A 24,247-nucleotide genomic window follows, 5' to 3' on the forward strand; every position below is an offset into this window, starting at 1 on the left:
AAGGCCCTAGTTTTATTTGGTCAAATGTAATCAGCATTCTCAAAATTCCCAGAAATGTTTTTACTAAAAAAAACATTAAAGTCCTAAAATCCTGACCTTTAGCTAAAAACCCCCTCTAGTTCTGATCAACCTCCAAAAATCACAAATGTAGCTCTCTAGAAGGCTGCCCATAAGATTTTGAAAGATGTGGGAGTTTATTCCCAGTGAGCATTTGTTTTGGGATGGCATGAAGAAGCAATTTTTTTTTTCCATATCGTGGCCTTCACATTACACACTATATGTCCAATCATTGATGGACACCTGACCCTCAGATTGTAAAGCTTCCAACTTTGTGGCAACAGTTTGTAGAAGATCCACATGTTGGTGTGATGGTCGCGTATCCAAACACTTTAACTATAGGGCACAATTGCAATAGCAACCATTTTGTTGCCAGTCATGTTGTTAGCACATAATATTCCATCATTTTCAATGTGGTGAGTCACAAGTATCTGCAGGAATAAATCTCTCTGAGCTCAAGATGACACAGCCAAGAAACCGTATTTCGTCATGGACTATGTGCAAGTGAGCTGACTCGATTGAACTGATGAGGACAATAAACTTCTTTCTTATAAACTCTCCATGATGCATATTGGACACAATGCTAACTCAATCAAAGGAACAGGATAGGCTTAAAAACCAGACAACAATGTAAACATGAGCCAAGAAAACACCAAGGTACTCAATTTCTGGAAAATATCATGGGTAAAAGTCATAGGGAAGTGCAGTACAGAGTGGGAGGTGTAAGTAGCATGACGTTTGGAAGTGAGTTTGGTTCTTGCTGAGGACACTGTGCCCTGTAAGAGAGGTCCAAATCCTGGCATTTAAAGTGCTATTAAATACTTTCCCCAGATTACTGCTCACGCAATCCCCTCTGAAATTACTCAGGTTTAGTTTGTTTCCACTCGTAGGGATTGGTGTAAAATCTTGGCTCCAGGTGTTGGGAACAGCCTGAGCACACTGGAGGAGCACCATGTACAGTTCATGGTCACAAGCTGTTTTTGATGAAAGGAAATTGTGTGTTACTGGCTGGTTGAAGTGGTTTAGGTTATCCTTAAATGATTATACATCTTGGCCAATTCCTGCCCTCTCTCCTATCAACTGAGTCAACTGATTGTTGGGCAAAATATCATGGTACTTAGCAGAATTCATAATCCCATCCATCCTGTGCCACTAGTTGCACTGGCAAATACCGAAGACTCTCGTCCTCTTTCACTTTTCCTTCTTTTCTCTTGCTGTCCTTTTTATCATTCTTATTTGCCATTTTATCTTTTTTATGTCATTCTTTTTCCCCATCTCTAGATTTCCCTGCCTTCTTATTCTCCTGTTTCTTCTTTTTCTCCCTCTGTCTGTCTGACATTTTATGAGTATGTAGAAAGGTTGTGTGGAAAATGCATGCTGAAATGCTTGCTTTATTCTGTCGCTAATTGAAGCGTACACTGGCAGGGCTAACAGTGCTTCTATGGGTTAAATGTTCCTCAACACAAGCTCAACAGCTTCCTGTTCCACTGGCTGCACTCGGCATTGGTCAGTCTGCCTCCATCCCCTGATCAGATCTGGTAAACAGGCGTGTGTTTTTTTTTGTTTTTGTTTTGTTTTCCCCCCGAAAACAGGCTTAAACGAGCGTGTAAATGCGCACTCACACAGGCCGTGCGATTACCGCGACAGGACTGGGCAGGCCGAACTGTCCCAGAAGAATAAAAGAGATTTATGATGGGTTAGGTGGCTTGGGTTTCCCTTGTTCAAACATGAAACACCCTCTCTCAGCAGCTCTGAAATTTGCCTCTTCCTATGGCCACTTCACGGCTTTGGACAGCTGCAGCCTTTGTTTATGTTGGAAAGGCATTAGAAGTTTCCAGAAATATTTCCATCCTTACGAGGAACCTCTTCTTTTTTACAAAGTGGTTTATAGTAAAAGAACAGGCGCTTGAGGGAGTATCAGAGTGGCTGTTGCTTTGGCACTGTCTCAAGTCCATGTTGGGCATCCGACCTGATGCGATTTCATATGCAACAAGTGGAGAACGAAGACAGAAATTTCACTCGTTCATTCCTCTTTTATAGAGGAATATAGATTATTGAATTGGAGTGTGTTCTTGTTCTGTGGGGAGACAAGTTGCTGAATTCCTTCTACACCTTGCAAGCGGGAGAGAAAGACAGAGTGGGGGGTGGGGGGGTTTATGAAAGTGGATAATAGGATGTTGAATGACAGGGACAGAGAAATGTGAGCAAAGTTTGAATAGCTAAAGACATTTGCCTTCTGTTTTTCGCTCATGCAGAGGCACCATATTGGTGATCGCAGTCTGTCTCTGTGTAACATGTTTCTGGATGAGATGGCCAAACAGGCTCGCAACCTTATCACTGACATCTGCACAGAGCAGTGCACCCTGAGTGACCAGGTCAGTATTACCCTGCCCTTTAACCTCCCCTTAAACACCATCACCCTGATTCTTAACCACTAACCTCTGCCCAAACACCATCACACTGATCCTGATTCTTAACATCTAACCTCTCCCCAAACACCATCACCCTGATTCTTAACCACTACCCACCTCATAATCATCATGACCTTTATCCATAACCTTTAACCCCTGAATAAAATGAACCTCTTTTTAGGTTCACAGTTTTAGGTGAACCTCAGTTCACCTAAAACTGTATCCTTAACCATAAACCCCCATAAATACCATGATCCTTATCCTTAACCATTAACCTCAGCATAAACACCATGACCCTTCCTTAACCAGTATCACCCTCTAAACACAATGATTATCCTTAACCATGAACCTTCCACGAACACCACGATGATCATCCTTAACCATTAACTTACCATAACACCATGACTCCTATCTTTAACCAGTATTGCACCTTAAACACCATGGCCCTTATCCTTAAAAATTAACCTCCCCTAAACAGCACAACCTTTATCCTGAACCATTAGCCTCCCCAAGCACCATGACCCTTATCCTACCATGAACACCATAACCCTTATCCTGAACCATTAACCTCCCCTAAGCACCATGACCCTTATCCTACCCTAAGCACCATGGCCTTTATCCATAACCATCAATCTATCCTAAACACCATAACCCCTATCCTTAACCATTAACATCATAAACACCATGGTCCTTATACCCCATAATCATGATGGTCCTTATTCTTAACTATTAACTGCCCCATAAACACCATTATTTACACCTTTATTTCACCTTCCATAAACCCTGACCCTAAAGCTCTAACTTCCACCAAAACACCATCTGACATCTGATCGGCCTGACCTTTTAATTTGGCCACAAATACTATAACCCCTACTTTTAACCTTTAATCAGATGATATTACCTCAAAAGGCATTTTGCAAATTCAGTGACTACAGGCTTCCTTATTTGTTAGCTACATTAGCTTTGTAGCTCCAGTGCAAAACTTTAAGCAAACTTTAGACACCCAAAATGTCTTGGCTGATCAGCTACATTTGGAGTAAGGGAGACGTTTCTCCTTTCTCCTAGGTTGTCCTTCATGGCAAATTGTCTTCTTAGTTAAGTGGCATGTTACCAGACAAGAAATTTGCCGACTTATGAAGGTTTCTGCAGCCTTATGTGGAACACATTTGCCCTTTGGCAACCTCACTTTCTTAACACCAAAAAAATTGTGGAGCTTTAGGAAAGCAAAACTTCCCCAGATGTTCGCTCCTCAGCCAGGTGCATACATCAAACCCTCCCCTCCTCTTGAGATAATGCTCAGAGATCTCTCCTTGTCTGTGTTTTTGTAATAATATAAGCAAACAGCACAAGGACTCGTAACTCTTCCAGAGTATGCTGCTCTTGTCTCTTTGCTTGCTCATTGGTATAAAAAGTGAAGGGGGCCCTTTTTCCTGTTTCCCCCTCAACCTTGCAGCTACTGCCAAAACACTGCGCCAAAACCATCAGTCAGGCCGTGAACAAAAAGTCCAAGAAGCAGACTGGGAAGAAGGGAGAGCCAGAGCGAGAGAAGCCTGGAGTGGAGAGCATGAGGAAGAACAGATTGCTTGTCACCAAGTAAGCAGCACCTGACTCTCAATGGCCCATGCACACACACATGTCATCATTGGTACATCAGTCAATTCAACACATAACTTATGTGCCAAGTGTTAAAATCAGCACACACAATCATGATAACTCCAGTACTTGGCACTACACACTTCAAAAATCCTCTCCTTGTGTGCCAATACCAGTTCATCTTAATCCAGCCTGCTGGTGGTCTCTGCTACTTAATCAGGCCTGAAACCTATATACCACACCACACACACTCATGCATGCACAGATCCTCCACTAAATAGAAAGAGGATAGACCATGATCCCTGACTCAATACCTCAGTGGAAGTGGGATATTTAATATATAATACAACTTTTGCCATGCTCTGTTCGGGGCCAAGCTTCATTCTGTCTCTTTAATCTGAAGAAAATTACTTTTTAATGCTAGCTGCGGTCTGACAGCAAGGTTGTTTTTTTATGTTCCTAGCTTGGATAAGCTGCACACCGCACTGTCAGAACTTTGCTTCTCCATCAACTATGTACCCAACATGGTGGTCTGGGAGCACACCTTCACCCCACGCGAGTATCTGACCTCCCACCTGGAGATCCGCTTCACCAAGTGAGTCTCTCTTTCCCCTCCTCTTAAACTTTCCTTGCTTTACCATCTCCTTGCTGTAAAAGCCAATCGCAGCTGGACACAAAACAGATGGAATCCACTGCAGTTAGGAATTTTTACTTTGACGAAAGCATGAATAGGTAGATGGAAATGTATTTTCAAAAAGCCACTGGTGAGATAATCGTGTGATCATACACTGTGATACTGTAACAACTCTACCAGTAACAACCACCATAATGTCCAACATGAGTAATATGGATGTGACATTTGAACTCATTGGAACTCTCATTACCTGCACATGTTTGTGTTATGAAAAATAGCCTTTATCGGTCAATACATCGGTGCATCTCTAATTTTAGAAATTATATTATATATAATTTATTAAATTATAGATGCACTGATGTATTGGACGATAAAGGCTATTTTTCACGCTATGGACCATCGACCGATGTTTAAAGTTTAAAAACATCCGATGAGCAGGGCCGATTAAATCCTCTCAATAAAAAAAGTTTCGTGCTGTGTCTTGTGTCAACTGACAACAAAACTTCAGTTTATAAACTCTGTAATCTCTGCGTAGCTAACATTTTATGGGAGACGAGAGTTCTCCAATGCTTTTGTAAAATTCAGTCAATTAATTCTGTTAATGAATGAATAAAATTCAAGTTAAGAAATCTTACTTTAATCTTCAGAATTTAGTTTATGTGTTAATGTTAATTAGAGTAACGTGTTTTCTGTTTATGAGACCTGTTACTGTGAACAAACTTGTTGAAATGGAAAGAATAGTTTTTATTTGCATTTCCTGCAGAATTGTAGAATTATTATTCATTTAAAAGAATGCATAAAAGGCAGAACTATCGGTATCAGCCGTTATCACTCTGAATAATCAGTATCAGCTGAGAAATTTAGTATTGGTGCATCTCTTTGTTTATATATATCTATCTATCTATATATATATATATATATATATATATATATATATATATATATATACACACACATACGCACACACACACATATATATATATATATATATGTATATATATATGTATGTATGTATGTATGTATATGTGTGTGTGTATATATATAATTAACTTTTTGCTCTTTTGTTTAAAAAAAAATCACAAAACTGCTCTGCTCTCATGGATATCAGACAATTGTAAACACAACAAAGGTTTATCAAAAAAATATATGTATAGGTGTGCAACAATTATTGGTATATAAATATATGTATAGGTGTGCAACAATCAGACAATTGTAAACACAACAAAGGTTTATCAAAAAAATATATGTATAGGTGTGCAACAATTATTGGCACCCTTTTAGTCAGTACTTTGTGCTACGTCCCTTTGCCAAGATAACAGCTCTGAGTCTTCTCCTATAATGCCTGATGAGGTTGGAGAATACATGGCAAGGGATCTGAGACCATTCCTCCATACAGAATCTCTCCAGACCCTTCAAATGTCGAGGTCCACGCTGGTGGACTCTCCTCTTCAGTTCACCCCACAGGTTTTCTCTGGGTTTCAGGTCAGGGGACTGGGATGGCCATGGCAGGACTTTGAATTTGTGGTCAGTAAACCATTTTTGTGTTGATTTTGATAAGATAACATTTCTTGATCCCTCACTGGGGAAATTCCCTCGTTACAACAGCTCAGTTACACAAACAAAAGATAGGAAAGAATACACATTAAATAGGAATAGAACTGAAATAAAGTATCTAAAAAATATACAGTATCTCACAAAAGTGAGTACACCCCTCACATTTTTGTAAATATTTGATTCTATCTTTTCATGTGACAACACTGAAGAAATGACACTTTGCTACATTGTAAAGTAGTGAGTGTACAGCTTGTGTAACAGTGTGCTGTCCCCTCAAAATAACTCAACACACAGCCATTAATGTCTAAACCGCTGGCAACAAAAGTGAGTACACCTCTAAGTGAAAATGTCCAAATTGGGCCCAATTAGCTATTTTCCCTCCCCGGTGTCAAGTGACTTGTTAGTGTTACAAGGTCTCAGATGTGAATGGGGAGCAGGTGTGTTAAATTTGGTGTCATCGCTCTCACACTCCCTTATACTGGTCACTGGAAGTTCAACATGGCACCACATGGCAAAGAACTCTCTGAGGATCTGAAAAAAAGAATTGTTGCTCTACATAAAGATGGCCTAGGCTGTAAAAAGATTGCCAAGACCCTGACACTGAGCTGCAGCATGGTGGCCAAGACCCTACAGCGGTTTAACAGGACAGGTCCCACTCAGAACAGGCCTCGCCATGGTCGACCAAAGAAGTTGAGTGCACGTGCTCAGCATCATACCCAGAGTTTGACTTTGGGGAAATAGACATATGAGTGCTGCCAGCATTGCTGCAGAGGTTGAAGGGGTGGGCGGTCAGCCTGTCAGTGCTCAGACCATACGCCGCACACTGAATTAAATTGGTCTGCATGGCTGTCGTCCCAGAAGGAAGCCTCTTCTAAAGATGATCCACAAGCAAGCCCACAAACAGTTTGCTAAACACAAGCAGACTAAGGACATGGATTACTGGAACCATGTCCTGTGGTCTGATGAGACCAAGATAAACTTGATTCAGATGGTGTCAAGCGCGTGTGGCGGCAACCAGTTGAGGAGTACTAAGACAAGTGTGTCTTGCCTACAGTCAAGCATGGTGGTGGGCGTGTCATGGTCCGGGGCTGCATGAGTGCTGCCGGCACTGGGAGCTACAGTTCATTGAGGGAACCATGAATGCCAACATGTACTGTGACATACTGAAGCAGAGCATGATAGCCTCCCTTCGGAGACTGGGCCACAGGGCAGTATTCCATCATGATAATGACCACAAACACACCTCCAAGACGACCACTACCTTGCTAAAGAAGCTGAGGGTGAAGATGATGGACTGGCCAAAAATGTCTCCAGACCTAAACCCTATTGAGCATCTGTGGGGCATCCTCAAACGGAAGGTGAAGTCGACATCCATGATGTCGTCATGGAGGAGTGGAAGAGGACTCCAGTGGTAACCTGTGAAGCTCTGGTGAACTCCATGCCCAAGAGGGTTAAAGCAGTGCTGGAAAATAATGTTGGCCACACAAAATATTGACACTTTGGGCCCAATTTGGACATTTTCACTTAGGGGTGTACTCCCTTTTGTGGCCAGCGGTTTAGACATTAGTGGCTGTGTGTTGAGTTATTTTGAGGGGACAGCAAATTCACACTGTTACACAAGCTGTACACTCACTACTTTACATTGTAGCAAAGTGTCATTTCTTCAGTGTTGTCACATTAAAATATATAATCAAATATGTACAAAAATGTGAGGGGTGTACTCACTTTTGTGAGATACTGTATATACAATAGGAATAGAAAAATAAGAATTAGAGTAGTAAAAAAAAATAATAATAATGGTAATATGTACACTATGGACACCTCAATGTATGTACAGGTGAATGCAAATTTGAATATATACAGATGTGTAAAACCTTGTTTATATACATGAGTGGATAATGTATGTTTTGGATCATTGTCCTGCTGGAAGATCCAACCACGGCCCATTTGAAGCTTTCTGGCAGAGAGGGTCAGGTTTTCATTTAATATCTGTTGATATTTGATAGAGTCCATGATGCCATGTATCCTAACAATGTCCAGGTCCTCTGGCAGAAAAACAGCCCCAAAACATTAAAGCGCCACCACCATATTTAACCATGGGCATGAGGTACTTTTCCATATGGCTACCTCTCTGTGGCACCAGAACCACCTCTGGTATTTATTGCCAAAAAGCTCTATTTTGGTTTCATCTGAACGTAGAACCCGATCCCATTTGAAGTTCCAGTAGTGTCTGGCAAACTGAAAACGCTTGAGTTTGTTTTTGGATGAGAGTAGAGGCGTTTTTCTTGAACCCCTTCCAGACAACTTGTGGTGATGTAGGTGACTTCAGATTGTAGTTTTGGAGACTTTCTGACCCCAAGACGCATCTAACTTCTGCAATTCTCCAGCTGTGATCCTTGGAGATTTTTTTGGCCACTCGAACCATCCTCTTCACAGTGCGTCAAGACAATATAGACACATGTCCAATTCCAGGTTGCTTCATAACATTTCCAGTTAACTGGAACTTCTTAATTATTGCCCTGATGGTGGAAATGGGCATTTTCAATGCTTATGCTATTTTCTTATAGCCACTTCCCATTTTGTGAAGCTCAACAACCTTTTGCTGCACAACACATTTATATTCCTTGGTCTTACCCATTGTTATGAATGACTTTGGGGAATTTTGCCTGTGTGTTTCCTTATATTTATATCCCTGTGAAACGGGAAGTCATGGTTGAACAATTTCCTGTTCCTAGTCACCCATCACCCAGCTGCACACATTTTTTTTTAAATATCAGTGGGAATATATGTCAAATATATTTTTCTCATATGAATTCATAGGGGTGACAATAATTGTTGCACACCTATATTTAACAAAGTTCTTTATATATATATATATATATATATATAATTTATTTATATATATATATATATGTGTGTGTGTGTGTATGTTTTGCAATTGTTTGATATCCATGAGAGCAGAGTATTTTTGTGAATTTTTTTTTAACAGAAGGTTAAACAATAAAGACAATTTTCACAGCCTTCTTTGCTCATATTTACCAAGGGTGCCAATATTAGTGGAGGGCACTGTATATGCATAGAATGAAGAGACCACACAGGTAAATGTACCTGATGTATCACATATCTAAAATAGGAAAAAAGATTAAACTAAGAATGACATAAGCATCTCCTCTGGTCTGACTTCAATCTCAGCCTTATCTCTGACATTAAGTAAAGCTCTGTCGAAACAGTGAGGCTAGATGAATCATGTCCCTGTGTGTGCGAGCACCTCTCATACCTCAAAAGGTCACTCAAGCCATTTAAATATAGATGCAAGTGGGCTTTTCCCTTTGTTCACAATGTTATTTTACCATGGTAAAATCAACAATTGCATGTATGTTGCATTAAAATAATACTGTCTTTGAAATATATTTGACTCCCATTTTTACACCCGGACCTCAGTAATCTTACTTGAAACAGGTTTTTCCTTGATGATTTCCAAGTGCACATCCAAGTCCAGCTCATATAAACTTGCATGCTTTGACAGCCTGCTAGCACACGCACAGTTCTCTTGTCTATCACAGTACTCATGTTATCCTGCTCTCACTGTTAATACTGGTGCTGTCCATTTCTTTTCCTCACAGAGAGGTTTTACTACGTTTTATTTCAGAGAAACATACAGCTCGCTGTTTAATTAAACCACAAATTGGAAAATGAGCGTAAAGGGCCCTTTTGGGCTTTATTGTTCCACCTGTGATTTATTGGCATAGCTGACAGGAGTTTGGGTTAGAGTTGACTTTTGACATGCCTCCAAATCCAAGCCCTGTCCAAGCACATAAACACGCGCTGAGGAATAACAGGTATTTTCCACTGCAGGGTTCAGAGACTCTGACGCGTTTAGGCTGGCCACGTCTGTGAACCCTTTTAAATGCTCATGCTTCTCGCCGATGAGGCTCTGTTAGCACTGCTCCCTACTACAGTTGCAATCAAATTTATTCAACCCCCACTGCAAATCAGGTTTCTTGTCAAAATCATATCAAACAAAAACAATAGAAATAGTTCAACACATTGAAAGCTTCAAGTGTTTTCCCCAAATTTAACTGAAAATGCAACTTATAATGACTTCTCCAGTCTCAATTATTCAACCGCTTTGAGGCAAGCATCTTTAGTACTTAGTAGAGCATGCTTTTGCTGTTAGGTCCTGCTGCAAATGAAGTGTACAGCTTCTGGCAGCATTCTTGAGGAATCTTAGCCCATTCCTCATGAGCAATGGCCTCCAGTTCAGTAATATTGGGTTTGCGTGCTGCAACCGCCTTCTTCAAATCCTTCTTCAAAAGACTCAAAAGAGTCTTCCAGGACTACTTCTGCACCCAAGCCTTGGTGGAATTTGAGGTATACTTGGGATCATTGTCCTGTTGGAAGGTCCAATGATGCCCAAGCTTCAGCTTCCTCACAGACAGCATGACATTTTCACCTAGGATTTCCTGATACTTCAGTGAATCCATCTCGCCTTCCACACGCTGCAGGTTTCCAGTGCCAGAGGATGCAAAGCAGCCCCAGAGCATCACTGAGCCACCACCATGCTTGACTGTGGACAGAGTGTTCTTTCTTCATTTTTCTTCCTCCAGACATATCGCTAAACCTTTGTGCCGAAAAGATCGCTCCACAGAACAGAATCCCAAAACTTCTGTCCCTTATTTATATGATTTTGAGGCGACTTTTCTTGTGCTTTTGGGTCAATAGTGGTGTACATCTTGGGGTTCTGGCATGGAAACCTTCTGCATTTGGTATGCGCCTTACTGTGCTCACTGAAACCTCAGTGCCTGTTGCCACAGAGTCTTGCTGCAGGTCTTTTGCAGTCACTTAAGGGTTTTTCACAACTCTTCCTTTCTCTGCCCCGTCCAGGTATTTCTTATATTTTCTGGCCTTGCCAGTTCAGGTATTTCATGTGTTCCAGCTCAAGCACACCTCGTGCAACTATGAAGCCTTTGGTTAGTTGCATCAGGTGTGCTTGAGACAACCCCTGTTTTGCATATTTGCTGTTTGGAGGGATTCTGTTCAGGGGGTTGAATAATTTTGGCACTGGAGAAATCATTATAAGTTGCATAATGTTGAAAATTATGTAGAAATGATAAATATGATGGTATAAGCCATTGTCTCAGAACAAGTGTATTACAAAACTGCAGAGAGGAAAAGATCTGAAAAAAGACTTGAGATAATCCACACGAGATTAATTATGCTAGTAAGCTTACTTACTAAAGAAGATTGTTACTATAATAACTAGCAGTGAGTAGATAGTTAATATGTCTGTAAATACATTATCAAATTCATCTGTAGCTGTTTAAGCAAAAATTTTTGGCTTATGTTACTGATGAATGGTATGATCTAGTTTTGAGGAATATAACTTTGCCAAATCAACTGCTTACTTATGTATATTTGACTTTGTAAGCCATTTTGTGCACAGTACATGCAAACGTACATGCTGATCTTTTATTATTACTCAAATATCATCGTCGTCATCATCTTGATTCTTTCAGGTCCATAGTTGGAATGACCATGTATAACCAGGCCACACAGGAGATTGCAAAGCCATCTGAGCTCTTGACCAGCGTGCGAGCCTACATGACTGTGCTGCAGTCCATCGAGAACTATGTCCAGATTGACATAACCAGAGTGTTTAACAATGTGCTGTTGCAGCAGACACAACACCTGGACAGCCATGGAGAGCCAACCATCACCAGCCTCTACACTAACTGGTGGGCCAGACATGCACATATACACTGTAACTATGGCTGTATGGCTAAAACACTCCAAATTTCAGCACTTATTTGTAGTCTAATCTTAACTATAACCTAGATCCTGAAGCATTAAGATCAGCTGAAGAGTGTTCCTAACTAATTCTTACACATTGCTTTAGCATTACCATCAGCATTCCAGTACTTAAAAAAAAAAAAAAAATTTAATAGGAGTAGGAGTTAATGGTATACCTCAAGGCGCAGTTTTGGAACCCATAATGTTAATGCTGAAATCAGCACACGCATTAATACAGATGTCACTGTGGTCTAGACTATGTGTATTTCATACACCTGATGTGGTCTGACAGACTCTTTAACAACAGGAATTAGTGTGCATTGGTTAAATAATGCACAAAACATTGTGATAAGACTGAAACAACAAGAATGAAAACAAGGGCAAGTGAGGTTTAATGGCAGTGACCCCTACTTCTTTTCATCAGCAGGACTTGAGGTGGGGAATAAGTCCCTATGTAGCCGTACAGCTGGCCAATAACAATATTTTTTCTTCTACAATTGCAATCATTTGAGTTTATAAACATCTACAAATAGTTTTACAGTTAAGACTATAAATCTGCAACATTCAACCATGTTAAAGGTGTGCTGATTCTTTTCACAGGTATCTGGAGACTTTGCTTCGGCAGGTGAGCAACGGCCACATAGCTTACTTCCCTGCCATGAAAGCATTCGTCAATCTTCCAACTGAGAACGAGCTCACCTTCAATGCCGAGGAGTATTCTGACATTTCTGGTAACCTCTCCAAAATGGTTCACTACTAACATTACTAATAATCTTAAAGAATTTAAGAAAGACAAATTATAATTTAGCACTGATTTGACTTTTTACCTTATTTTGGAGTTCCTGTTCAAGATGTTTGTGTAATTAGAATGTTCTGCTCGCAGTCTTCTATTTATTTATTTATTTATTTATTTATTTATTAGCATTTTTGTGTGAAGTGTTTCATGAATCATGCATCATGAGATCATCATTCTGGTGTTTTGCTTTTGGTGACAGTCTGAATTGTCTGTCTTCTGTCTGTAATTCAGAAATGCGGTCGCTCTCTGAGCTTCTGGGTCCATATGGAATGAAGTTCCTCAGTGAGAGCCTGATGTGGCACATCTCCTCCCAGGTGGCTGAGCTCAAGGTGAGGAGGTCATCAGTGGTGAAGCTGATGGAGATTTTAGAAGAGCCTTGGTTATTAATGTGTCACAAGGCAATATCCCTATGTCACGTTTAGGAGTTGTCTGGTATTAAAGCTCATGAAAGCACTTCAGTCCACTGAGAGCAATGCTGTTAGATGTTATCGAACATGCCATAGGTGTGCAAAGCTTATGTTCAAGTGTCTCCAAGTAGTACAGGTCAGGACAAAGTGTCCCCAGGTAAAATTAATAGGTCATGTTGAAGGGTCCACAGGTTATGTTTAGGTGTTTTGGGATATTAAAGGATATTCTAGGACAAGGTGTAGTTTCCTCAAGTATTAAAGGTAATGACCAGGTTTCCCCAGGTGTTTGAAGTTATAGCCAAGTCTCTTCAGGTGATAAAGTGTCAGGTGTTCTGAAGATATTAAAGGTCATGGCCATGTGTCCTCAGATTTTAAAGGTAATGGTCAGTTGTTTTCAGGTATAAAAAAAAAAAAAATTAAGGACAGTGACTACAGTGATTGACGGTGTCGATGCAGTGGCTCCAGGTCATATTTTGGCATTTTTAAGTCTTACACCTCATGGTCACCGTTTCTGAGGTTTAGCTAATTGTGATGTAAGAAAGGTCATGACTGTGTGCTCTTAAATGGTCACACAGGCCATGTCGAGGTATTACAGGTGTTGTGTCCTCAAGTCCTGAAAATATTAAATATCATGTTGAGCTATCTCCAGGTATTAATTGTGCAGGAAGATGTGGAGAAACCCAGTAGCTGGTCTGCTTCTCTCTGTTGGCTTCTCCAGCTGCTGAGAGCAGTCTCCATCCATCTCTCCTTGGTGTATTCCTTAATGACATGATTCCCACAGCCAGAAGGACGGATGTACCTGTAACTGTATTTGGTACAATATTTCCCTCTCGCTCCTTGGGTAACACAGTGGATGAACACTAAACACACTCTTTACTCTAATGAAGTTTACATGCATTAAAGTAATCCTGTTTTAAATAGAAACATGGAGTTTATTGTATCATAATGGTTACTTTTTATGGGTTGTTTTACAGGATTTATTTTATTTTTTATTGTTGTGTGAATGTCAACATACTCAAATAATTTGAAACCCAATATCATAATCATATATTCTCTCTTTGGACAGTGGAAATGTGTGAAAGATTTATGTTTTTCTAACATGCAAGCTTTTTCCGCACCTGAAACTAATTTACGGTTGGAAAGGATAGTTTTGCCAGATTTTTTATTTTTTTTGTTTGGTTCATGGTCTCACTCTTTACACAACACTGTGTTTGCTTAATGTGAAACATATTTGAACACACGAGTAGGTGATCAGAGTAAACAATTCCGAGATATGCAAGCTGGACACTTGATCATATTATTTGTTTCTTCTGTCCTCAACCAGAGAAGAGTTCAGTTTCTTCTAATCCAGGGCTATGGGTCTCTCTAGAGAGGAGAGACATTGGTTGGCCTCGTTTTACCTTTTATCTTGTGTTTTATTCTACAGAAACTGGTGGTGGAGAACGTGGAGGTTCTGACCCAGATGAGGACTAGCTTTGACAAACCTGACCACATGGCAGCACTCTTCAAGAGACTCACATGTGAGTGTTCGCTGAACCGCTGTCTGGGGTGCGGGGGAGGGTGCTGCCGCAAGGTGCTAACAGTTAACTTGGCGTGCTTCATATGGTTGGTGCTGTAACACCTTGTTTTACCGTCTTACACATGGATCACTGGGGACAAAATTCTGAGCTAGGTGACAACTTGTAAATGTGTGCTCCATGGGCCAATGCAAACCGCTTTCTCTACAACTGCATGGACTTTCAAAAAAGTCAGAATGTATCAGGAAGTGTGCCGGTCCAATTCCCTGGACCTGAAGGAGTCGTTCAGGCATTTGTTTTGAAAGAGAGTGCTGGTTTAGAATCGGGACTGCTTGCTGTTTAGCATTTAATGTCTGATGTCTTCTGTTTCCTTTAGCTGTGGACAGTGTGCTTAAGAGGATGACCATCATTGGAGTCATTCTGTCCTTCCGCTCGCTGGCACAGGAGGCGCTCCGAGATGTAAGTGTGACTCCACGCCCTAATCCTTGTCACAGGCCACAGTGACAGGGTGAAGTTATAACTGGAGTCTCATCTTGTGGATTTTATTTATTTACTAGGCTCAACACCATTTATGGTATCGGACATTACTGATAGATTCGGTCTATCGCTATAGCTATCAAGTTGGACGATTTAAATGTCAGTAAGTCCGCAGCTTTAAAAGCAATGAAAATACGTTGTCTCTCGTAGTACCTGTTTCTTGTTAGCATAATTTGTATCCTGTATCAGAGGTTCTCAACCTTTTGCAGCTAAAGCCCCCCCAAGCCTTCCCTATCATATGTCATGCCCCATATTGGAGGACACCGGGTATTAATGATTATCTATTCTATATAAAATCTATCTATCTATCTATATATACCTAATCTATAATCTGTTTTTGATAGATAGATAGATTTTTTTTTACTTTTTTAATTACTTTTCATAACCTATGTTTTTTAAAATAACTTTTATAAAACTATATAACGGACAGGTATGGAACATGAATGATGTAAAATGTTTCTGAACACTATAACTACTTTGAACAAGAGAACTAGGCTGTAATAACGTGGACTATTTAAAATGTTGCATTACATACATCTTGCATTCTAAAAAACATTCGCATGGGAATGTTATAAATTGGCAGGAAGGGCGCGTCTCATTATCCATGACTTTGTTAAATCTCCGGCTCTCAGCCCCTCACTGAATAGAGCAGACGCAGAGAGGGGTGTGAGTGCAGCGGGAAAGCAAGACCTCACGCTTGCAGGACAGTACTGGTGATATTTGGAAATTCACTAAGGTTTGTCCAAAAAGTCGCTAGATTTGTCCTTAGGCGTTTTTTTGGTTGTTTTTTTTTTTTGGCAAAAAAAAGTTGCTAAAGGGGTCTGAAAAGTGGCTAAGTTGGCAACACTGGTCTGCACTGACAGCTAGATAAAAGGCAGACTAAGCTCCGCCTCTCCCCAGCAAAAAGAAAATACAGAGGGAGAGAGAGAACACAGTTTTTTTGCACATGATCTCACAAGCTTAAAAGATTGAGATATTCTGATATCTACCTCTGTCTTCTGAAGGTTCTCTCCTGCCACATTCCTTTCTTGGTCAGCTCTGTGGAGGATTTTAAGGATCACATTCCCCGTGAAACAGACATGAAGGTAACAACCTGCCACTTACCAGCAAACGTGCACACACAGTCTCTGAGACTGTTACAGCAGAGGTAACATTCTGTGTCTTGTTCTCAGGTGGCCATGAACGTGTATGAGCTGTCCTCAGCAGCAGGTTTGCCCTGTGAGATCGATCCTGCTCTTGTTGTGGCTCTGTCCTCCCAAAAGTCTGGTAAGAATTCTGTAGATCTCTCTAATTATTATAATAATAATAATAATAATAATAATAATAATAATAATGTCAGTTCTCAGAGTATGCAAAAGAACATTTTTGACTTGGCCCGTTCGTCGTTGTAAGACAGTTCTCCATTGATTACTGACAAAACAGAGCATCAAAGCCAAACTCCACATCCCCAACTCGCTCCCAGAGGGTTGTTCTAATACAAATACAAGTTAATTGTTGGACATTAGCAGCGTTTTTCTTGGCACCTCCAACTCCGGGCCTGCCGAGAGAAAACGTTTTCTCCTAGCAGTTTCTGCTTTGTCATTTTCTGAGCCAAAATAAAGGTGTGTTGCGAAGGATTGGTGGGAGTCACCCTCTCCCCCCTTTTTTTTCCCTGTGATAACAGAAAACATCAGCCCCGAGGAGGAGTACAAGATCGCCTGCCTGCTGATGGTGTTTGTGGCCGTCTCTCTGCCGACCCTAGCGAGCAACGTCATGTCTCAGTACAGCCCTGCAATCGAAGGTATCCATGATGGAAAGAATGGCTTTAAATAGCAATTATTAAGCAATACATTGAATACAGCTGAATGTTTTTGACAAGTGATGACATAAAGACGGTTCTTGGTAGTGAACCAGAACCATATTATTGTATATATATATATGTGTGTGTGTGTGTGTGTGTGTGTGTGTGTGTGTGTGTGTGTGTGAAGTCCATTTCAGGACCCATAGTGAACTACTTTTTATATAAAAATGAACTCGGCTCATCTTTTGACTCATCCTTTGGTGTTCATGTATTTTAGGGCACTGCAACAACATCCACTGCCTGGCGAAGGCGATTAACCAGATTGCTGCTGCTCTCTTCACCATCCATAAGGGCAGCATTGAGGACCGTCTGAAGGAGTTCCTCGCCGTGAGTTCACCACCTCTACACGTTCATCAACTTAAACAAGTTCCTTTGTTAAATCAGTGAAATATAAGCCAGTTTCAGTTATTCGGTGCAGCTGTTCTTAGCCTTGGTGCTGGACTGGCACAAACTCGAATCAGTTTGTCAGGCGTGCAGTTGTTCTCGAGTCAAACGACATGTTTGACAGAAGGGGGAAAACGAAGAAGGACAAAACTAGTGCTCTCTCACTCACACACACACACACACACACACACACACACACACACACACACACACACACTCACTCCTGGTCTCTCACTCTCTGGCTCATTCTCCCCTTCTTTTGCTATAAATCTAATGCTGTAACAAGATGAAGTGGCTTGTAACTTGTAATTCCCCTCCGACGACCTGGAAAAACACGCTCTCAGCTTGCAAAATTTAACTCGTAAACTCGTTTCTGGAGTGACGTCAGATCAACATGGCTGCTCAAACTGTGAGCAGTGTACATTTTACTTTTAAATGAGTTTATAACAGTATTGGCTTTAGACCAGTTAATATACAGACACAGTTAGATCTGTAAGCATCTATATATATAATATATATATCTCGATAGATCGACTTGCTATTGTCCGGTGTAAACTTTTGAACAGGATTAGTGTAAGTTATTATTTTGTCTTCTGGGAAACATCTTGTCAATAAATATCTTGTGTAACTTCTGAAGGGCAATACTAAATGGGGGGGGGGGGATCTTTTAACAAAATGAGAGACACCTTTAATTATCTGTGCTTTTTTGTGTGCTTGCTCAGCTCGCCTCCTCCAGTTTGCTGAAGATCGGTCAAGAGACGGACAAGACCACCACCAGGAATCGCGAGTCTGTTTATCTTCTCCTCGACATGGTGAGATCCACCTTCACCATCTTTCTGCCGTCTGGCCTATGCTCCGTTACTCCTCTTCTTTTAAAATATTATTTTAATCACCTCACCAGCTTGAGCTTGCGTGTTGAGCATTTTGAACACTAACGTATTGAGCCTTCACACAAACTTTGCATAATCTGTTGAAAGAGCATATGAAATATCACAGCTGTTTGTAGTATTTTTTTATTTATTTTTTTTAAACACAGCTTTATGGGATTTATGTTTGATCAGCCATCTGCAGTCATTTAATCCGTATCTGTCGTCTTGTGATCAGAGAGGAGCTTGTGTGGGATTTGTCTGAAGGATTAGCAACTCTTTGAAGTGTAATCTACAGGCAGCTGGGCTCTGGTGGGTAATGGAAAGTGACGAGCGTCTTGATTAGGCTGAGGACATGTTCGTGTGTGTCCTCCACCCAGTGCCAGAACTGTCTTACACACACACACACAGCACCATGGCAGACTGGCAAACCCACCACCAATCCCTGAAATCTGTTCTCACGTGGATTTTTGTGTGTGTGTGTGTGTTCGTTCATCCTAGATTGTTCAGGAGTCTCCGTTCCTCACCATGGACCTGTTGGAGTCATGTTTTCCGTATGTGCTGCTCCGGAACGCATACCACGCTGTCTACAAGCAGTCGGTATCCGCTTCTGCGTGAGAGCTGACCAGTCACATTCCCCATACACACACACACACACACACACACACACACACACACACACACACACACACACACACACACACACACACACACAATATTCCTCTCTAACCATTCTCAGTCTTACTGGAGCAACACTTCGTATGGGATCAAATCTTCTTTAAAACTTAAAAAAAAAAAAAAAAAATTAAATAAAAAAAAACGTTATTGACCAGGTAGAAGAAACTACAAGTTTTGTTTGTCAAAGAATAGTAACACTGAATATAATTTTTGGATGTTTTTCTTGTTTTAATATACTTTTTTTTTTTTTTTTTTTTTTTTTTTTTTAAAGAGTGGGATGTGGAAAGGGAATTTGCAATGGTTTAAAAGAAAAAAAACAAAAGTATTTGATTGTGCGTGTTGTGAGAGTGGGCTGGGGTGATGTAATAAAACACTAAAGCACCACGTTATGCTAAAACGCTGTAAAACACTATGAAACACAGTGATTTCGGTGTCGTCCTAGCTCTAATCTATGTGGGTTAATATGCGCATTCCTTCTCCGAAGTCTTTTTTTTTTTTAATCACAAGTTTCATGGTTTGTTTTTTTTTGACACATTTGCCAAAATAATGATAGGACACACAGCATCTCATTTGATTAAGCAGAAATGTGGGTAATTACGTGTTCTAAAAGATGCCTATGGTGGTGTTTGTATAAAGCATATTATAATTTTTTAACTAACTTTGGTGATGCCTTGCAGAGACTCCATTGTAACTTTGTGTGGTTATGATAAACATTCGTACATATTTATTGAATGTTTATAAGTTGCTCCTCCTTTCCCCTTTCCTCCCCTCCCTTCCGTATTTCCCTTTTACCAATTTTATATGTTTTTGATTTTTTTTTTTTTTGGAGATGACCATGTATCTTCCATAACATTAAATAAACATTGGGTCATATGCACTCGACCCTGTGTGCTGTCCTTCTGCTTCAAGACTTCGTATTTTTCACTGCTTGCTATAGGTCAAAGACGAAACATTTTTGAACGGTCATACAGTATAACAGAAGCATTTAATTATACAGTAAAATAAAATAAAATAAAAATTCCCTCAAAAACAAACCTAGTGAAAATTGCTAAATGTAAAACAAAGCAGCTGAGCCCTGGAGAGGCCACGAAAAAATTAATGCTAAATACTAAACTGATACTCTAACTAAACATTTTTAATGTCGATAGATGTAATGAAATTATTTAAATTCGTCGCTCACCAAAAACACTTCTCCCAGAGCGCTCCATGGCCACGTTATCTTTAGAGGAGATCCAAAATTTTAAATGTTATTAATTAGTGAATCCGAAATGGAAAAATTGAAAGTGTGAATTGGATTTTTTTTTAAACATTTAAAAATAATAATAATAAATAAGTAACAAAATGAACACTTAGTCTTAGTCCTGTGTCAAATGTGCTTGATAGTTTTTTTATATATATATATTTAGTCAACCTTATTTTTTTTTTATTATTAATCAAGATTTAGTTGCATTTTAGTCTTATCTTAGTCTTAGAAAACAGTATTTTAATCCAGTTTTAGTCACTGAAAACTGTAGACATTTTAGCCAGAAGATTATTATTGATTACACTGGGGGGTGGGGGGGGACTCTAGTTGTGTAATATCTGTAAATATAATAAACATATAAACACTTCTTTAATATATAACAATATTGCACTTATTTCACGTCTCCTCCAAACTCTGTTTAAAAAAAATACAAAAAAAGGCAAGAAAGAGAGAATATCAACAAAAGAGTAGCCTTAGTGCTAGTGCAATAAAAAAAAAATGAAAGTGAAATTGTAAATGGTCTGCACTTACATAGTGCCTTTTAACCTTGGTGGTTAAAAAGTGGTTAAACTGTATCTCATTCACCCATTCTCTCTCTCTCACACACACACACACACACAAAAAAAAAAAAAAAAAAAAACAGACAATTTGGTAATGGCAGTCAGCCTACAACACATTGTAGTCTTTGGACTGGGGGAGGAAACCCCCAAAGCACTAGAAGAACATGCAAACTGATTAAGATGAATTAAATAAAAGCCCATAGTGTCTTGAAAATCTGCATAAATGACAGCTAAAATACTTTACAAACATTACATATATCTCTATATAATATTAACCAAGTTTCTATTTGTAATAAATATGTATGCCAATAGCTTTGGATATAATACTCTGTAAGCTGTGGTAATGAATATAAATTAAGATGAATAAGGGCATTCAAAATAGATTAAACCTGGATCTTTTTACGTCCGTGCACGCAGCTTTATCCATATCGGAGTTTCTACCATCGCATCTGTTACAGTAACTGTTTGTTTTACGGCTCCGTTAAGACTTCGTTAACTTCCCTGAGGTGGAATCGCTCCCATTGGCTGCAGCCTGTAGGTATTATGGCCAGTCACGAAAGTCAGCAGTGCGCACCCACACACAGAATATATACCTGCTACGCTTATGTGAGGAGCTTGCACTTATGTGTGGAGCTCACTGAAAAAACAGTCTATAATATTATATCGATGAAAAAAAGAGAGATTATTTTTTAAACTACATTTTAGTGTAAGTCTTTTTTTCGTCAACAATATTGCATGTTGATGTAGTCACAGTTAGTGTTTAATGATGTCTGTATCGTCTCGTCATGGGGAAAAAAAGGTCGCAGACGAACATTTTTCATCATGGTTTTCGTTAACAAAATTAACACTAGAGGAAATAAAGTACATCATGTGTATGCATTAAGATTTTGTATTATCTCGTAACAATGTTAATCTAAATCACATGTATGATTTTTTTTTTTATCTATTTATCTTTTAATCAAAATCTTTTTATGTTCTATCCAGGGCTCTGTATAAATTTGTGCAGTATTTGAAATAAAATTAATGTCTTTACAAAATGCTCTTACTCTTTGAACAGTTATTATATTGAATGGCATATCAGTGGGTTGAATTTCTCTTTACCCCATTTACATGTATTAGACATTCTTGATTAAAGTTTTATAGGAAATGTCTCACTGTCTAGTATAAACATATTACATTAATTCATGTGTATTTTTTTCCCCTTGTGTTTTTGGCTTTGACTAATATACTAGGGTCGTCACACCAGTATGGAGAATGTGTTGGTCCCCATGCCAGTTGAGCCATCCTGGCATTGTATACACTGCTATAGATGCTGTTCTATTGGTTGGAATCAGCCACATGATTAATTATGTGGCTTACATGAAGGTCAGGAGGTATCATATAGGTATCGTGTTCTATATACACCATATGACTAAAGTGTCTGAACAACTGACCATTACACCCATATGTGGTTCTTCCCCAAACCGTTGCCACAAAGGTGGAAGCACACTATTGTATAGAATGTCTTTGTATGCTGTAGAATTACGATTTCCCTTCACTGGAACTAAGAAACATGTTCCAGTATGACAACTCCCCTGTGCACAAAGCGAGCTCCATGAAGACGTGGTTTACCAAGGTTGGAGTGGAAGAACTCGAGTATCCTGCACAGAGCCCTGACCTCAACCCCACTGAACACTTTTGGATGAACTTAAATGCTGAGCACAAATCCTCACAGCCACACCCCAAAGTCTAGTGGAAATCCTTCATAGAACCGCGGAGGTTATTATAACAGCAAAGGGGACAAAATCTGGAATGGGATGTTCAAGAAGCACATATAAATGTTATGGTCAGGTGTCCAGAAACTTTTGGCCATAAAGTGTATGTGCCCGATTGAAATGAAAGTATAAGATACGTTTTATCTAATGCTGAGTACCCTACATTAGCCTGCTGTGAAATAAGACAGTGTTATACCCTGAGGTTTTCATTGGAGTCTCTTTAGTATGTTGCTAAACAGAAATAACTAGTTCAATAATATAAACTGTTAAATACAGCTAGCTGGCTAGCATTACAGTGAGCAGGAGTCATTTTCATAGATTACATCAAGTGCTAAATTGATGATTCTATCATCCTTTAAAAAAAAAAAAATTGATTAAATTTGATGCAGCAACATTGATACACAGTGGCTTGGTGGTTAGCTTGTTTGCCTCACACCTCTGGGATTAGGGGTTTGAATCCCTCCTCCGCCCTGTGTGCATGGAGTTTGCATGTTCTCCCCGTGCTTTGGGGGTTTCATCCGGGTACGCCGGATCCCTCCCCCAGTCCAAAGACGTGTTGTAGGCTGATTGGCATTTTCGAATTGTCTGTAGCATGTGAATGTGTATGTGAGTGTGCCCTGTGATGGGGTGTCCCCCGCCGAGTTCCCTGGGATAGGCTCCAGGCTCCCCCACTACCCCGTGTAGGATAAACTGTACTGTAAAGTGAAAAAGGATGGATGGATGGATGGATGGATGGACTGCATTGCTGCAGTACTTAATGTTATTCAGGTTTTTAATAACCCAAAGAAGCTTAGACTGAACTAAGCACAAATTACCACAGAGATCGAGATGATCTCACATAACAATAATTTATGATGTGTGGGGAACGTATCAGCTAAAAGAAAAGGAAAAAGAGAGAGGAGAATGATCTAAATCATACCTCTAAAGTTGTTACAGAATGGCTTTAATGATGACAAAGTGAAAATATTGCAGTGCCATCACAAAGCCATGACCTGAATCCCATCAAAATTTCATGTATTGAACTGAAAAAGCATGTCTGAGTTACACCAGTTCTGTCAGGAGGAATGGGCAAACATTCTGGCGAGTATTGTGTTGTGAGAAGCTCGTGAAAGGCTACTCCAAGTATTTGATTCAAGTTAAGCAATTAAAAGGCAATGCCACTAAATACTAAGAAAGTATCTATAAACCTTTGCCCCACTGAAAATTCAATTGAGTAAATAAAAGCTGAAATAAATGTATCTTAGCTATTAATTTGAAATGAGCTCTTATGGAAAGAGTATAGTTCTAAAAAAAAAAAAAAAATGTTTTAATGTCTTTAGCCTTTGTGTATGTAAACTTTTGGCCTCACCTGTACATCTCAGTGTGAATATATGATAAATTATATCATAATAGAACAGACCCGTCTGATTTGGGGAACACTGGAATAAACTATAAGGTTCATACGTAGTTCTCCTCTTTTTTTCTGTCCCTCAGTGTGTATTTTGGATTTATCTTTATTTGATCATTATTGTGCCAGCCAGTCTGCTTGTTTGCTGTTTACACCTGCATTCAATAGACCAAATCCCTTTATCACCTCCTCACAGATGTGAACAGTTAAAACCCTGTTAAAACACCTACTGCACTAAT

At 39.7% G+C, this 24,247-nt stretch overlaps 1 protein-coding gene across 2 annotated transcripts in view; it reads left to right on the forward strand.

Moving 5' to 3' along the window:
- Window positions 1–19,960, forward strand: part of nckap1 (NCK-associated protein 1) — a 69,885-nt gene extending 49,925 nt beyond the window's left edge. For both annotated transcript variants that reach the window (XM_017470197.3, XM_017470198.3), the window contains exons 18-31: window positions 2,313–2,432; window positions 3,922–4,061; window positions 4,525–4,656; window positions 11,766–11,984; window positions 12,640–12,770; window positions 13,067–13,164; window positions 14,669–14,762; window positions 15,136–15,218; window positions 16,301–16,381; window positions 16,469–16,562; window positions 16,960–17,076; window positions 17,354–17,463; window positions 18,243–18,332; window positions 18,888–19,960. In XM_017470197.3, the coding sequence (XP_017325686.1) occupies window positions 2,313–2,432; window positions 3,922–4,061; window positions 4,525–4,656; window positions 11,766–11,984; window positions 12,640–12,770; window positions 13,067–13,164; window positions 14,669–14,762; window positions 15,136–15,218; window positions 16,301–16,381; window positions 16,469–16,562; window positions 16,960–17,076; window positions 17,354–17,463; window positions 18,243–18,332; window positions 18,888–19,004 (1,626 nt within the window). In that variant the 3' untranslated portion in view covers window positions 19,005–19,960. The remainder of the gene's footprint in view (window positions 1–2,312; window positions 2,433–3,921; window positions 4,062–4,524; window positions 4,657–11,765; window positions 11,985–12,639; window positions 12,771–13,066; window positions 13,165–14,668; window positions 14,763–15,135; window positions 15,219–16,300; window positions 16,382–16,468; window positions 16,563–16,959; window positions 17,077–17,353; window positions 17,464–18,242; window positions 18,333–18,887) is intronic.
- The last annotated feature ends 4,287 nt before the right edge of the window (window positions 19,961–24,247 follow it).

This window comes from Ictalurus punctatus, chromosome 6 (genome assembly GCF_001660625.3).
Source record: "Ictalurus punctatus breed USDA103 chromosome 6, Coco_2.0, whole genome shotgun sequence".
Taxonomy (NCBI): Eukaryota; Metazoa; Chordata; class Actinopteri; order Siluriformes; family Ictaluridae; genus Ictalurus; species Ictalurus punctatus.